This window comes from Apostichopus japonicus, chromosome 2 (genome assembly GCF_037975245.1).
Source record: "Apostichopus japonicus isolate 1M-3 chromosome 2, ASM3797524v1, whole genome shotgun sequence".
NCBI lineage: Eukaryota > Metazoa > Echinodermata > Holothuroidea > Aspidochirotida > Stichopodidae > Apostichopus > Apostichopus japonicus.
Window position 1 is genome coordinate 7,928,656 of NC_092562.1, and position 15,796 is coordinate 7,944,451.

At 35.8% G+C, this 15,796-nt stretch overlaps 1 protein-coding gene across 5 annotated transcripts in view; it reads right to left on the reverse strand.

Moving 5' to 3' along the window:
• The window catches only part of LOC139976620 (uncharacterized), a 59,129-nt gene that overhangs the window by 41,768 nt on the left and 1,565 nt on the right, over positions 1-15,796 (reverse strand). For 4 of the 5 annotated variants that reach the window (XM_071985368.1, XM_071985369.1, XM_071985370.1 and 1 more), the window contains exons 2-4: positions 4,188-4,326; positions 1,492-1,624; positions 712-855 (exon numbers count right to left, since the gene is read on the reverse strand). In XM_071985368.1, the coding sequence (XP_071841469.1) occupies positions 712-855; positions 1,492-1,624; positions 4,188-4,271 (361 nt within the window). In that variant the 5' untranslated portion in view covers positions 4,272-4,326. Of the gene's footprint in view, positions 1-711; positions 856-1,491; positions 1,625-4,187; positions 4,327-6,498; positions 6,524-15,796 lie in introns of those variants that run through there. The other variant, XM_071985367.1, reaches the window with a different exon arrangement.

A 15,796-nucleotide genomic window follows, 5' to 3' on the forward strand; every position in this document is an offset into this window, starting at 1 on the left:
GAGCAAGTTTAGGTCCACATTCATTGTGTCTTATTAAGATACTTAAGGACTAGAGAATTTTTTACATTTTTATCCATAAAGAAACCAGTTCAGTATATCCATTACATTTTCACCAATGTTGTCTACTTTCAAGAGAATATCCCTGTATCCAGTACTTAAGGGCCATGTATAATGTCATAGCATCTGGGAGATTATTTTATGGAGCACTAGCTGGGTACAGTACAAATGGGATTTTCATCCAGGAGCTATCAAACTGATTTCCATCTGAAATAATCTTCCAACTTGATAACATTTCTACTTCTCTTTGAAGGAGAATCATATAACCACAAAATTCCAAGCTGATTCCTGTATGATCTTTGAAAATTCCCAAACAAAACTGGGCCACTCCTCTACTGTAAGGGTACATGTTGTGTAAACTATCAGCCGCTCTAGATGTTTTATCCTTCCGATACCAAGAGAGGCGTTTTACATATCACCAAATAACCCCAAATTGGATCAAATTTCACACTTCAGCAAATTTTGCTTTGAGTTGTTTGAGTTCTGTTTCATTGTAAGGTATAGTACATGAAATATGTGTACATTCAAAAAGGGATATTGTTATTTCTTATTTGTATTGCATATAAACTATGTACGTTCTTTACCAGTTCTGACTATGCAAAGAAAAGATCCACAAGCAATGAATATGTAAAAGTCACAACAGGTTCCTCTTACCATCAGTTTCTGTTTGGTTAACAGACTTCTCTTCAAAATATTGTCTGATAGCTTTGGGAGGTGAACTAAGACTTTTGATGGTATCATCACATCGACTCCATATAGTGACATTACCATTATCAATAATGCCAACTATGAAATCACCTGTAACAGAATGACAACAAAATTCAATGATTATTTCTAAATTATCAAGCATTATATCCTCTAAGATGTAAAGTTATGTGCTCAGTTGTCCCTCACCACCTGTTAGTGACATACAGTAACAACTTCCCCAACTAAATAAGACTTGGTGGGATTTTCAAATGCTTGCCATAGTTGAGACATTTCACCTATTTTTATCTTGGACCTCTGTTGATCTCAACCCAGGAGGGACTATACACACAAGAATTACATACTGCGCAGGAAATTTAACCCAGCCATAATAGTGAAGGTTTTGTGTGTAAGGGTTTCACAATTGACATCTGTTGATATAAACTGACAGTTGAATTTCACTTCCAATAAAAGGCAGTTCTTGTACTTCATTAAAGAAATATTTACAAGGTTGCAGTTTGTCCTGACTTGACCCAAGTTGGCTTCCAACCACTATCGAGCGCACTAGGATTAATCTACAAGTTTATCAAGTTGGACTGTAATTCTAATTTGGATCTATGTTTTAAACCGAATAGCAAAGTAACATTAAATTCTGGTATAGAGGGAGCAAGGACATTCTATATTGTTCATTGCATTAGCTGATACAGTAAATATGACTGATATCAACAAACTGAACACAAAATTACTGACCATTCTGGGAAATATTGCAAACAGAGAGTTTCTTAACAACTGACTGCAGTCTTACTATCCTTCTCTTTTTGTGGCTTTTGTCCTGTAGATGAAGTACCTTCAATCGACAATAAGCTTGAAGCAGAATATCACACTGAAAGAAGAAATGCAATGGATTATGAGATCAACACTGGAAACAAAATGTCTGGTTAGCATATACTGACTCAGTGTGCATCACTTAAAAAGAGGATGTTAAGAAGTTTTACTTTTAAAAACACAATCTACCCTCTTGCAATGTAGTAATGATCCAATTTCAATAGGGATCTTTTACACATTAAAATGGATCGACACACCAATAATGAAGTTCAACTAGGATGTATACTTTTTGAGTTATTATGTTTAGTAGTGTTGCACTATTATCGGCATGCGTTATTGATATTGGTCTGATATTTGGTATCAGTAAATGTTGCATCATTTACCGACTGTTCCCAACAGATATTGCTCTTCGATTCAAATAAACTTTTTAAGAGCTATATTTGAAGTTTCAATACGTGTTTGCTGATGAATTTCGGAAAACAAAACAAGCAGATTCAATGTTTCATTTCTAAATGCACTCTGACCCGGTGGGTTTATTGGAGAAAAGCTGTCACAATCGAAAGAAAGAAATTTATTTTCTGTTGCCGTTATGGCGCAAACGATTTACCGTAAAATCACTGCGACCGCCCATATCAGCATGTTCCTTACACAAATGTAACCTGTATACACTAGTATCGTCCACTTTTTATACCCAATTTTACGGAGGAAGCGTCTGAAATGACCTGTTTATTGCTTGCAATGGAAGGAAATAAGGCCAAAAGAACGATACTATTCAAGAGAATTGACCTAACACACGCTAGCCATGAAAGTGAATGTAAGTCCTAACGTTGTTAAAAAACAACAGAGAGATTTGATTCGCACATGATCTGTTGTGCGAGGCTTGCAAATTTTGATTGAAATTTGTAGAATCCACTGACTCTTTAAAATATCTGGTGAATTTTATTCAGCTCAAAATGTTTAACGACAGATAACTCAATAAAAATAATGATTATTAATATTAAAATTGCATAGAACAGTGTAACTTTCACTGAGCTTTTACGGCAGTAAGCTGGAAAGGTCAAAATTAAAATTTGGCAAACAGACATTGAGACTTTAAAATATATGTGTCTTAGAACCAATCCCCATTCTGTGGCATTTCAATGTGATCTCATCACAATTCAGCACTGTAATAACCTACAGTAGTAGAGCATGTGACATTAACATGAGTTTGAATTGTGTCCCTAACCGTAGACCTATGTAACAGAAGCCGAAAGATCACCTGTAACTGAGACAAAGCACAGAATAGTATCATATCATGTGAACTATATCTATCAGGAACAGACTGCAATGTACTGCAGAGCACTACTTATGTATGCTACACTGCACATCTACAGTACTGCACTAGTAAATACATGTGTAATATGCCACACCTATGTATTTTTATTTTTCAACACAGGTGTTATGGAATAACCCTAATGGCCAATTCAATTGCTGAAGAATTATTTCTGCTCAACGTAGCCACAGCAACTATTTTCCCTGCAATACACTTATATGGGCATGTTAAATAGTTTGACCAGGACTATCATGCTTTGTGTATACTTTTTATTGGCCTGTATTCTTAAGTGTGTGCTGTAAATGTATGGTCTATTCCCCTAATTTGCTGCACAAATTGTTCCATATCCTTGTATAGTCCAACCACTGGTGTATCAATTATACATGTCAAGTCTGCTGTTTTCCATATAACCATGCTATATGGTTAGGATGCTTTCAGTGTTAATGATATAGTAAACACACTTTAAGTTCGTGAAATGTGAAGGAAATCATTTATTTATTTGATGTAACACTAGTATATAGTACGTTTGAAGACAAGCAATATTTAAATTGCATTCTCATGCATCACGGTAGCATAAGAACATTATATAACTACTTTGAGAACAATGGTTGGTATAAATTTTTTAATATGTAGGCTATACAGTAGCCTATAACTGTGTAGATCTAACATGATTTTTGCAGTCTTATTGCAAACAAAACTTGATGAGAAATTAAAAAAAATAAAACTATTTTTATCAGAATTCCGCAATGTTAAGAATGCAGTAGTAAGAAATAACATTGAATGTGTAATTAATAATGATAATAATAAAATAGTACTTATATAGCGCGTTCATCAGCAACACTGCTCGAAGCACTTTACAGGAATTGAAACAATTAATACACAGTAAACATTTAAAATACAGGAAACATTCAAAAGCAAATAGTACAAAAATATCGCCTAAAAGGTATATACCATTAATTATATATAATTAGATGGAATGATATAATGAAGAGGGGATTTACACAGGTATTGGCTAATGCTAAGCAAAACCTGATAGTTACAATATTGCTGCAACACTAATCATGTTTGCAAAGATGAAGATTTTCACTTCAAATGACCTTGGACCTCTATCATATGCCTCCATAATTTTCAATAAGGTTTTGCTCTCTATTGCAGCCTCAAAAATGATGTATGCATAACATTGATCATAAAATGTGTAGCTAATTTAGGATAACACTGAACTTTCATTGTAGACTTCCTACAAGCTTTGGAAATTTGTAATTATTAATGATCTTATGCTGAGTGTACCTACAGCAACTGAATCACTGACCTTTGAACCAAGCCAAGAGATCTTCCTCCATGGCTTCTTAGATTTGGTATCTGGTGTGTGGGTAACTTTGAGGTCCAGCTTCATTTTGCTCTGGGATTATTCTGTACATTTGTGTCATACAGTGTAACATCATGACAGTCTAAGAGAGAACAAAAAGCTACTGTAGGCTTGAATTATTGTTTAATATAAAAACTTTTTGGTTGGTAAATTTTTAATTAAAGTGTATAAGATGCCAACTGACACATGTCTGCAGTATGATAGTAGTAATTCGGCTTAACATACTTTATGCTATTATATGTTTGCTTGTGCTTGAGATCTACATTCTAAGAATGGGGGGATTTATCAGATTATGCTATGTGCCAACCATACTACTTTGCAAAACAAACACCGACATTTCGGCCTGCTATTGTTGGTTATTTGACTAACAACTATTTATCTATCTTTTAGATCCAAGTTTGAAGCAAACCAGAAATCAAAAAGCCAATTGGCTTAGTGATTTACTGCCATATTTGTAAGAGTGACCATTACAAATTTGAAGTGATCAGCTAGATTACTACAAAGTATGTAGTTATCAAGCTCAAAAGATTTCAGATTTTGACCTCTGTTAAACTTTTATCTCCGCTACTTTCAAAAGGTTCTTGTATTTTTGAAGATGGTTGTAATATTTTGAAAATCGTTCATATACTTAGAAATGGCGGCACCAAATACAAACCTTCTGTTTCCTTCATAAAGGGCACTGATAATTCATATGCCATGTTATATAACTATCTATTGAATACACCCTTTAGTGAACAAATTTCATTCAAAGAATTGAAGATCAACTAATAGCCTCAGGCCAGAGTAATTAGTATCATAATTTCAATACCAGGGTCCAGATGGGCCCCTGCCAGAATAAAGCATTAAACTTTAAGGCCATTAAAAAAACTTCTTTTGTTACTTCTAAGACGTAATTAGAGACAGCAAATTCATGATTTGTACAACGGTTACTGTAATAGTGCATCTTCTGTTAGAAGTGTCAGTGAAGGAAGTGATTTCAAAGCGAAACTGAACCACGTGGCACAATGCACAGACTCACAGATGAATGAATAATCAAACTTACTGAATAACATGCACAAAAATAATGGGTAGAACATTTTTTGTACATGAGTCTCACAATTGTGCTGAAAACCTAACAACCACAAGTAAGAAGAATATGTTTTCCATCTGTACAAGAGCAGCACCACAATGTATGCAAATTGTGTGATTTACTCATTGCATGAACTTCTTATATAATAAATCATCTCGACAAAGAGTGACTCAATAATTACACAAAGGAATAAAATATCTCCAACCTCTGAATAGGTATTACAGTGAATATGTGCAGAGTAGTATTGTGTAGACTGCCATGTACAATACAATGCAACACACAGTGCTCAGCAAGTTAACTGTGCAAAGAGTCATCTTCAGTAGCTGGTATACTGGTTTTACACATAATAGGGGAGGGCGCAATATAAAATATAAACCCCACTACAGACACACTACAGGAAAGCAAACTGGAGCTGCTGACAACAATATTTTTAGGTCCATCTGTGATTGAACAAAAGGATACTTTCTAATATCGTTTTGTCAATGTAACTGGGACAAGATATACCTTTTCTAAGTACAGATGACAATTAAACTGAATCACTGAGCTACAATCATGTTCTACATCTTTACTTTAAAAGAAAGATTAAATTCAAGTTTGGTGAGTGATGGCATAATGAAGCACACTATATCTTATATCTTAAGATCTGTTAGTAGTGTTGTTTTTCATCAAGTCATAAGTCAATGTTTGTCCAGTCAAGTCAAGTCATTTGATATTTTGATTGCATCGCAAGCCAAGTCAAGTCCATGTTTCTCAAGTCAAGTCACAAGCCATTTGATTGCAATTACTGCAAGTCCAGTTATAAGTCAAATATAAAAACAGCTTAGTAAAATGTTAAACTATAGGTATAGGACAAAGAACAAACTAACAGCTAAGGTCCATCAAGGCATTTTTGTGAAGTGATCTTGCATGTCTGTCGGATGATAGGCATCAGTGAACTCCCCTTCCTCCTGTTGTAGCACTATGAGGAAAGTAAATTTACATGCAAAGGCCCCACAGAAATTGACTGTATTTTACAAAAATAATTTTCAGACAACATGCAGACAATGCAGCTATACCTATAAAAGAGTTTTGTATTTATTTTATTAATACTCTGACTTAACACTATTAGGACTGTCTTTGACACAATAGTGACAACTCAAGTCCACAAAAATTAAACAGTAAGCAACGGTTCAGCAAATAGTTTACCTGTTTGCAATGGTCTGATTCCCTCAGAGAGGTCTCATTCACTTCCTTCAGTTTACTGAATCATTCATGCCAATTTAAATAATTCAAATGGAGCTACAGTATGGGTACTAGTACTTAGCCATTTTCCCACCAAACAAAAGAAACTTACATATGTAATCAATAACTTAACACAATAGATGGTAAGCAATTAAACCAGATGTTGCTGGCTGTAAATTCCCATGTATGTAGCTAAGTACAGAAGTGAATAAATTTGTACTTAATACCATTCACCTGTTATTACCCACATTGTTCACTTGCATGGGATAAACTACCAGAAAAGATGCTCTTTGAATAATGACCCTAGTTATAATAACCATTCTTACTATGCAAAAATTGAACTCTGCAATACCATGCAAACCATACTGGTAAACTAACACTTCAAACAATTACTGAAGCTATTTAACATGTCCATGCACTTCCTGTGCATATATTAATGTCAAAATAATTAAAATGAGCTCAAGATCAGAATACTGCCAAACCTTGTCAACTAATTTTTTGAACCAAACAACCTCCATGGGTGCTTCCACTGATGATCAGTGTACATAGTGTACATCAGTGTACATCTTCTGTGAAGATAAATGTGCAGGTTCTCTGGAAGTTCTGTATTCCTTGTTAAAACTTGGATTCCTACAGTACAGTATTTATCAAAGAAATATTAACTGTCATATTGTTGTATGATGAATGACTGAACTGTAAAGCTATTCTTTCAAAGACAATAGCAATACTACTTACTCTGCAATATATCTCTCTTCATCAAATTTTAAAACAGCAACTGCATTTTCTTTTCTTTAAAAAAGTTTATAATTTCCTCAAAATGTTTCTATTTATCCTTGATTCCTTGAACTCAATGTATGTCAACACCCAAATGCCACAGAGAGTAATTCAAAGCCCCGGTTTTTAGATTTGTAAATACTGTCTGAACAAGTCTTCTTTGGTTGGTGCCTTGGTAGTGTAGTGTTTGCACCCAGTATATTCACTGCATATTAAATGCTGTGTATGTTTCAAAGATACAGACAGTTACTGTTTACTTCTCTTTTTTTCTTTTCTTGTTAAGAAAATGGATTCTTTTCTTTTACCCTGGACTTCAACTTATCAATTGAGCATTGAGGAGAAGGCCTGATGCAGAGAAAATCAGATAGGCCTTCTATAACTGTCATATAACTATCAATCAGAACAGTTATGCTTTTGCATGGACCCATAAGGGAATGAGGCCTAGTATTGAAACTGACAGCACTTGACTCTACTTCATTTGAAGCACCCATTGAGAGAGTTGCTAGTTCAAGTGTGGTAACCAAGATGATCATTGAAATATTTCACAACCTGCAGTTGTGTGACACTATTCATGCACTGATGAGAACTTACGGCACAGTGATATATACCTGTTCTGGGTATCTCTCTGTCTGTGTTCAGTTTGGCAAGTCTGTGAAGTGAGGCCTGGACAAGCATCTGTAGTGTTCACTATACTTTTGTCCTAACGGTTACAATAGTGTGTAGTACAGGTACACAGGTCTACTGCAATCGGTTAAAGTACAGGATACTTTGCAAACACCTTCAAAATCATGACTTATATTTTGAAGAACATGAAGCAAAGCAAAATGTACTTTCAATAATCAACTGCAGAATTAATTCCCATATTTTCAAGCTGCTACAGGAGCAGAAATATTTGGCTAGGATTGCTATGTCAGTCTGTGTTTTCTGTTTCCTGTGGAGGCTGGTCATTCACTAAAGACCATGAACAAACACTCAAACGATAACAAGCCATAGCTGCATGATTTAGTGCAAATTACCTGACAGTTTTTTTAGAAGATCTGAACCAATGCAAAATGATTTCATCTTGCTGTTCAGGAAGGAATGTAGGCCTATCACACCATTAAACATAATCACCACTTTTGATTGATGGACTATACACAGAATGGACTCTACACAGAAAGTTTCATAATCCCAAATTTTCATGGAAGCGATAGCTTTAAACATTTTTGGCTCCGTGGGCCAGTGAGGAAGTGATTGCCAACCGAATGATGTGGAATTTGTATCACTTTTAAATGAAGAATGGTCATCTTAAATTTGTTCATTACATTATTTCAAGTTTAGTAATAGAGACTTGTGTAAATACAAACAAAACTTACAGATTTTGTTGAACTGACTGGGGAAGCAGCCAAAACCTTGCATCAGAAGTCAGGAAGTGGCCAGTAGTATAGTATTGTAAAGAATATTGTAGCATTTTTCTGTGGACAACACAAACACAAACTTTGGTGGTGTTAATAGACAGGGCAGAGAGAATTGACATACAATTGTACCAAGTTTGCAATTAAATCTAGTTGTAAAGCTCATATTGTTTATAACTGGGCAAATGCAGCATTGGGAGTTCTTCCTGTTGATGCTAAACATATTGTTGTGAAGGTTTTTGAACAGACTGTGACGAGGAGGGGACTCATCACATCTCCATATGACATGGATATATTAAGGTCATTCATTGATACTACAGCAAAGGAGGCTTGGTAAATACACAGATGAAGTGAAAGATTTTGAAAACCATCCATTTTAGAATAGAATTTGAAGAGGCATTCAATGTACTCAAGGAAAATTGTCCAATAGTTTCTGTAGCTGAAGATGCAGTTTGTGATGCAAATCACAACTCAATGAATGGAACAACCCATCATCAGGCATTACAGCTTTTGCTAGGTGGAGTGAAGTCGTGAATATGATTGTTGAAATGTCAATACTGGTAGCTGTTCCACATACAAATCTGTTTAAACTTGCGGAACTAATTCTGTGTCTTCCTGGAAATTGATGCTTCTGTTGAGAAGTTTGCTCCCTAATGAACGATTTGTGAACTGATAGTAAATCAGTTGAAAGTTGAACCAGTGAAAGCGATGTTGACAATTAATACAAACTCATCATGTCATGAATACAGTTTAATAGTAACAAGTGATGCAGAACCAACAGAGTGTTGTCAAAAAATACATTCATCTGAGAAATATTCACAAACTAAGAGAGCAAACACTAAATTAGACTTTGCTGATGGAATGGGGGAATTAGATCTGTCTCAATTTGGAAATTGTTTTATGATTTCCGTGTGGAACCTTACTATCCATAATAACAAGTGGGGTACAGTGCTTATGTGTGCCCACTAACAGCAGTTTTAACCTAAAATTTCAGAGCATCTTGTTTCCTTATATTGAATAAAGAACCCAGTGACATTTAAGTTCCAAGTTCTTTCTCCTTTGATATGTTTCTTTTGTGTGTGTGCGTTCTTTTTTTTTTCTTTTTTATTTTGCCAAGAAAAAAGTCACTGCACAAGGTTTAACAGAAATGAGGGCATTTGCACACCTTCCTTAATAGTTAAACAGCACCAAACACCCCTCAGTGCCCTCAAAAGCTCATCCCTCCCTTAACATGTACAGTACTATGTATACTGCCTACTTATGATAACTTGAGAGGGTCAATGATCAATATCATATCCCTAGATTTTCTGAAATATGGTCACCTTAGACTAATGTTACCCCCAAGTACACACTACACTTAAGCACTCTTCTATAATTGTCAGCACAGTGCTACTGCTAGACTTAGGTTGTTCAAAACATGGGAAACAAGGTTGCAATTTCAGTGCAAGAGTGGATCAAAGGTTACTTACGTAGGAGTGTTACTGTAGCTCAGTGGTTAACGCCGGTGTGGCAGTGCCTTTCAATCATAAAGTCCTGAGTTCGAGTCACTCCAAGATTAATGTACGTGGTCTAGTTACAGAGTTGTTGACAATTGACAATTCATAATCATGGATGTTAAGTATGAATCTAAGAGACTGGAAAATTCATTTAAGGCACCCATCTTGAGGAACAAGCTCAGCTTAGTAAATAGCAGTGAAGTGCTCAATTTGGCCTGGGCATCCACCAATGTGCTGGTCTCTCATTTGATATGAGTGGTCCTCAGCAGCATGTCAAACCCCCAACACCAGTTCATATTGCTATGCAAGGGGGTTTCAGAGAGTCTCTCCCTTGCCACCTAACCTTTGACCACTGTAAGGAAAACTTGTTTAAGCTTAACTTTACTCCCAAGCAGTCATTACTGACCAGAATGCAACAAAAACGCATTGAGGTTTTGATGATTATATTGCACTAGACTTCTGTTTGTTTTACCAGAAATAGCTTTTACAGTGAACCACTAGTTTTCATCTAGAATTCATCTGAATTCTTAATTCTAAGGATGCCCATAAGCTAATTTCCTGTTGCCAACAGCCTCTCCTATTCTTATGAGGCGTAAGGCACATGTTATCATATAGGCTGGTCGGTGGGAGATAAGGTAAACTATAAATCAAGGTTCCACAATTTGATCTCTGGTGACTCCAAATGACATTTTACCTCAACAAAAAACTATCTATAGGCTTCTTATATTATAAAGCGTCACAACTACACACTTTTCTCACAATTTTACCCCTGGTGACTCCATATGAACTTTGACCTCCACCATAAACAATAGGCTTCAATGTGGTTTTCCTTCACAGGAAAGGTGACATTGGTCCAAGCTTTCCTTTTTGAGATATCATGGTTTTCACAATGTGGTACTTTTACACACGAAATATGAGATTGGTCCAAACTTTGACTTCTTGAGATATCATGTTCACAAGCTCAAGGTGTTACACACACACACACCCATCTGTCTGCATGACTACATAGGTTAAGATTATCATCGAAACCAATAATGGTGGCCCTTGGCCCAAATCTGGCTGCCAAATGGTATCAATCCAACAAACAACAGCCTACAGTCTTGCACTAAAGGGTATGCTGACCCTTCACGCCTTAGGATTGAGAATCCTACGGTGTACTGGCCTACACTTCGCGTCAATGCTCAATCTACAGTACTGTAGGTATAGTGAGATTAATTCTTTTTGATCCTTGCTCCAACTAATATGTCTGTATGGCCATCATATAAAACTACTTGAAAATCTGTATAGCACCCTTTAGATTTGACAGAACCTTGGATGTTTTCTTCCATGGGCTAAGAAGTCCAGGGTCATAAGGGGAAGTTATACCAGACCTTTTGGAATAATAAACCAAGTCAGAATATGGACACACAAACCAAATGAACTTCACCAAACTGATACACCCTCAGCCCTGGTTTCCATACATTGGGATTGTTAACCCATCAGGTTGCTCGACATAAGAAAGGAGAAGGCACTTGCTGTTCCAGAACGGAAGTTGCAAGCCACTCAAAGAATCCATGTATTGCAGATATCAAATGTTTGAATAATCCATGATATTGTGTAGACCTCATTTAGCTTGTAAGGAAAGAATTTATAAGAAAGGGTCTTTTTCTTGACTTTTCAAATGCATAATACTATCTTGCCAAATCAATTAATGAAGGATCTTTTACGATTTATCAAAGAAACATGGCTTATTCATTGGCTGACGCAATTTCTTCAAGGATGGTCCAGACAAGGTTAAGTTGGATAAAGGGTTATCAGAAATATCGGAATAAAGGTTGGTGTGCCTTGGGGGGGGGGGGGGGTCCATTATCTGCTATATTATTTACTATATATACTTATGAAATTAGGTCAAACTCACACATTTCTGTTACAAAATGTGCTGATGATACTGCTGTATCATGCATAATTCCTAAGAGCTCCGTTGAAACTGACCAATGAAATTATCAGTGTTCTATAAATGACATAGTTCAAACACGTGACCGCAAGGCTTTATTGCATAACCCCCCATTAATAAAGGAAATTTGTTTTTGAAAATAATGCCATAAAACATGAAGGTCTCATTCTATGAAGATCGCAACGTATTATTATTGAGGGATCTGAGGTGGCTAGAAACTCCAAAACTCAGTACTGGGTGTATACAGCGATGACAGTTTGACCTTTTCTTGCAATGTATCAAGGTATTAAAAAAAACTATATTACATCTAGTGTGGCTTACGTTGTCTTTCTATAACCAAAATGCTAAGGAAAATGTTTTCCATATTATTATTCTACCCTGGCACATGTGATCTATACAGTGCCTGTCTGGTACCATTTTATAGTACAAAAAAGCAAAGAAAGAAGAATAAAATTTCTTAAATACACATCAGCTATATTAATTTAGATTACTATATACTTTCAGAAAAAGTAAATGCTGCTGCAAGAACTGAGTTTACAAGAATGGCAAATAAGATTTACAGTGATCAGAATCACACTTTGTATACTGTACTAAAAAGTCTCCTTCACAAATCAAGCAGAAACCTAAGAAATCACCACAAAATACTGAACATACGGTAAGTTTACAGAAACTCATTTATTTACCGTGCTGCTTATATATTCCATCCAATCACTTAGAATGTTTGTTGTAGTCTGTTTGTTATATCCTTTTATGAATAAACTTTTGTATGTGTAGATGTATTTTATATGATAACCTATCATCTTAACATATTTTTTCCCTTTTAAATTAGTTATTCTTGGACTGTTTATTGTAGTCTGTATGTTATATTGTGTATTTGATATGATATCCTAGGTATCATCTTAAAAAAAAAAATCACCTTTTATATTAGTTATTCTTCTTGTTGAGGTATTATATGACTCCTCTTTTAAATTTTATATGTATACTGGAAGGAAATAAAAAGAAGGAACAACCTACTACAGTACAACTTGGAAACACTTGAACAATGGCACAGTTGTTTTCTTCTTTAAATCTGAGGATTCACACGAGGTTGGGTTGGATATTATGAATGTGCCTGTGAGCTTAAGAAAAATTTCACATTCCGTTTAATGGGATAGTATAGTGGAAAAGCTTCCAAAATGTTTGAAGGATACTTAGAAACTATTGTCAGAGACATTTCACGTAATACACTCACTTGAAAATGAAGAATTGCACACAGTTTTCCGTAGTCTGTGTGCTTCATAAAAAAAATCTGACTTAACAGATTATGCCACTGGAACTATCATTTTGGCAACTGCATGTGTTCACAGTTCATCATATCCCTTGTCTATTTTATACATTATAGAAAATGGTAGGGGTTCTTTTAAAATAAATACAGTAGGACCAATATATCACCCTTTCAGCAGCCGGCTCTCATTGCCCTCCCTACCTCAACATCCCTCTATATGACACCATCCATGTCACCCAAGAAAGACAAAACACTTATATCCGCCCATAACCCATACAAATTTTCTTGTCTATTTTATACATTGCAACAAAACATGGGCTTTCTTTTTCAAATTAATAAGACCAATATACCACCCCTTTCAACAGCCGGCTCTCCTTGCCCTCTACACCACCTCCCTCATCATATCCAACCCCATCCATGCCACTCAAGAAAAACATACTAAAACACTATGTTGATACTGTGTATAACCGATGCAAATTCCTTGTCTATTTTATACAGTATAGTAAACCGTGGATGTTCTATTTAAAATCAATAAGACCAATGTACCACCCCTTCGATTATTTTCTTCTATCCTAAGGTTATTCCACCTACCCCCCCCCCTCCTAATGTGACAGTGAACATTCAAGGTGTACCCTATGGCTACTACACACAAAGTGACGAATACTAGTCTGTGACATGAAGAAACTTCAAAAGTTAGTTCTAGCAAAGTGACATATGTGTGACAAATGTGTGACAAATATCTAAAATTAACTGAAAAATGACATGGCATACGACGAATATGTTCAAACTAAAATTACTACTTTGTAAAAAAAAGCAACAAATACGAGAACTCAAAGTTCTATTTGTTATATTTAATATATTGACAACCTTCGGTACAAAAGATCTTTTCTTAATTACCATTAATACTAAAGTCAAAATGTGAAAATCTTTTAGAACCCATTTTCTCAAAACTCACATTTTGAACATTTGTCACCTTGACAGAACGGGGACGAAGTGATCGAGTTGTGTATTAGTGACTTCTAGAGGTTGTGCACTGACCTAAATGGAGTGCGACCACTCCCACCACTCCCGATTTTGCAATTTCCCAAGATCAGGCCTCAAAAAATCCCAAGGACACTTTACTGTATGGATATCTAACAATATCTAGCGATATCTAGGAATGTTCCCTAAACTGAAGGCAGATAGAGAATCGAAGCCTTCAGTGTGTAATGAACTTGAAACTGTGCGTCTTTCGAAATGAAAAGAATGTGGGGCATTGCACAATAAACAGATAAAAGTTATTTATTTCAGTCTCATTTCAATTATTTGAATTTGTAAAGCAAACAGCAGATATCGCATCATATCAGTGAGCATGAAAATGGCGTTCCAGGATAAACAGCCTCCAAACTGTCTATGTGTGGTGTTTGGCTTCGGAAATATCTGGTAGTTTTTCATTTTCTTCAACAAAGTCTTATAGTAGCCGTTATAAGAGGTTTTAATATTTGTACACCAAAAAATTAACTGTCTGAATTTTCGAAAAATTCCCTGACCAACATTCTTCATCATACTTCCCTTTACTTGTGCAATTTTGACCGGTCTGTTAGGGGTTGAAGGAGGTTTTTCTATATTGGTTGTCCATAGATGAAATTTTGTGCAACATTATGGGTATGTTTTGAAGTGAATTTACAAGAAATGTGAATTTTCAAATTCTGAACAAATAATGGGCTTAAAACATTGAAAAGTGGGGCTGACGGGTATTGTGGGCCGTGAAATAGAATCTCCTACAAAAGCAATGATCCACAGGAAATGTGATGAGGTCGGACATGATGTGTGACCGGTGAAAATCTTCAAAAAGGTTATCGATGAAAAAAAACTATTGGGAAATACTTGGTTCTCAGGCAAAAGTGTACATCTGGTTGGTCATTTTCAAGCCAGAGAAGTGCCATTTCCGGTGATTTAGGGGTTATCAAAACCAGAAATTTTCTTGGACGCTGCGCACCAACCGATGGTGGCGCTCCGCTTAGATGGTTCGCGCCACCCGGGTTAGAAAATCCTGGATACTCGCCTGCATAGTAAACATGAATATTACCATCAGTTGAAGTTCATACATACAGTACTCTTCTCTCAATGATTAGGGTAGATGCAAGGATGCTGCCAGACCATTGTCATGAGACTATTAGCCAACCAAATCATCTATTTTCAGCTGGTAAGTCTCTTTAATTAATACAAATACTGTGGACTGTGTGATGGTTTGTGACTTTTATCCAAAAAGATATTGAGTCTGTAAAAATTGTTCAAATGCACTGACACATTGCAGCATTTCTTTGCAAATATACAGTAAGCCTGCTTTCAAATCTTCAGCATGTTGCATGGCTCTCCCAGAAATCACAAGATGGCGAAGTAACTTATTTTTGTACAGCTG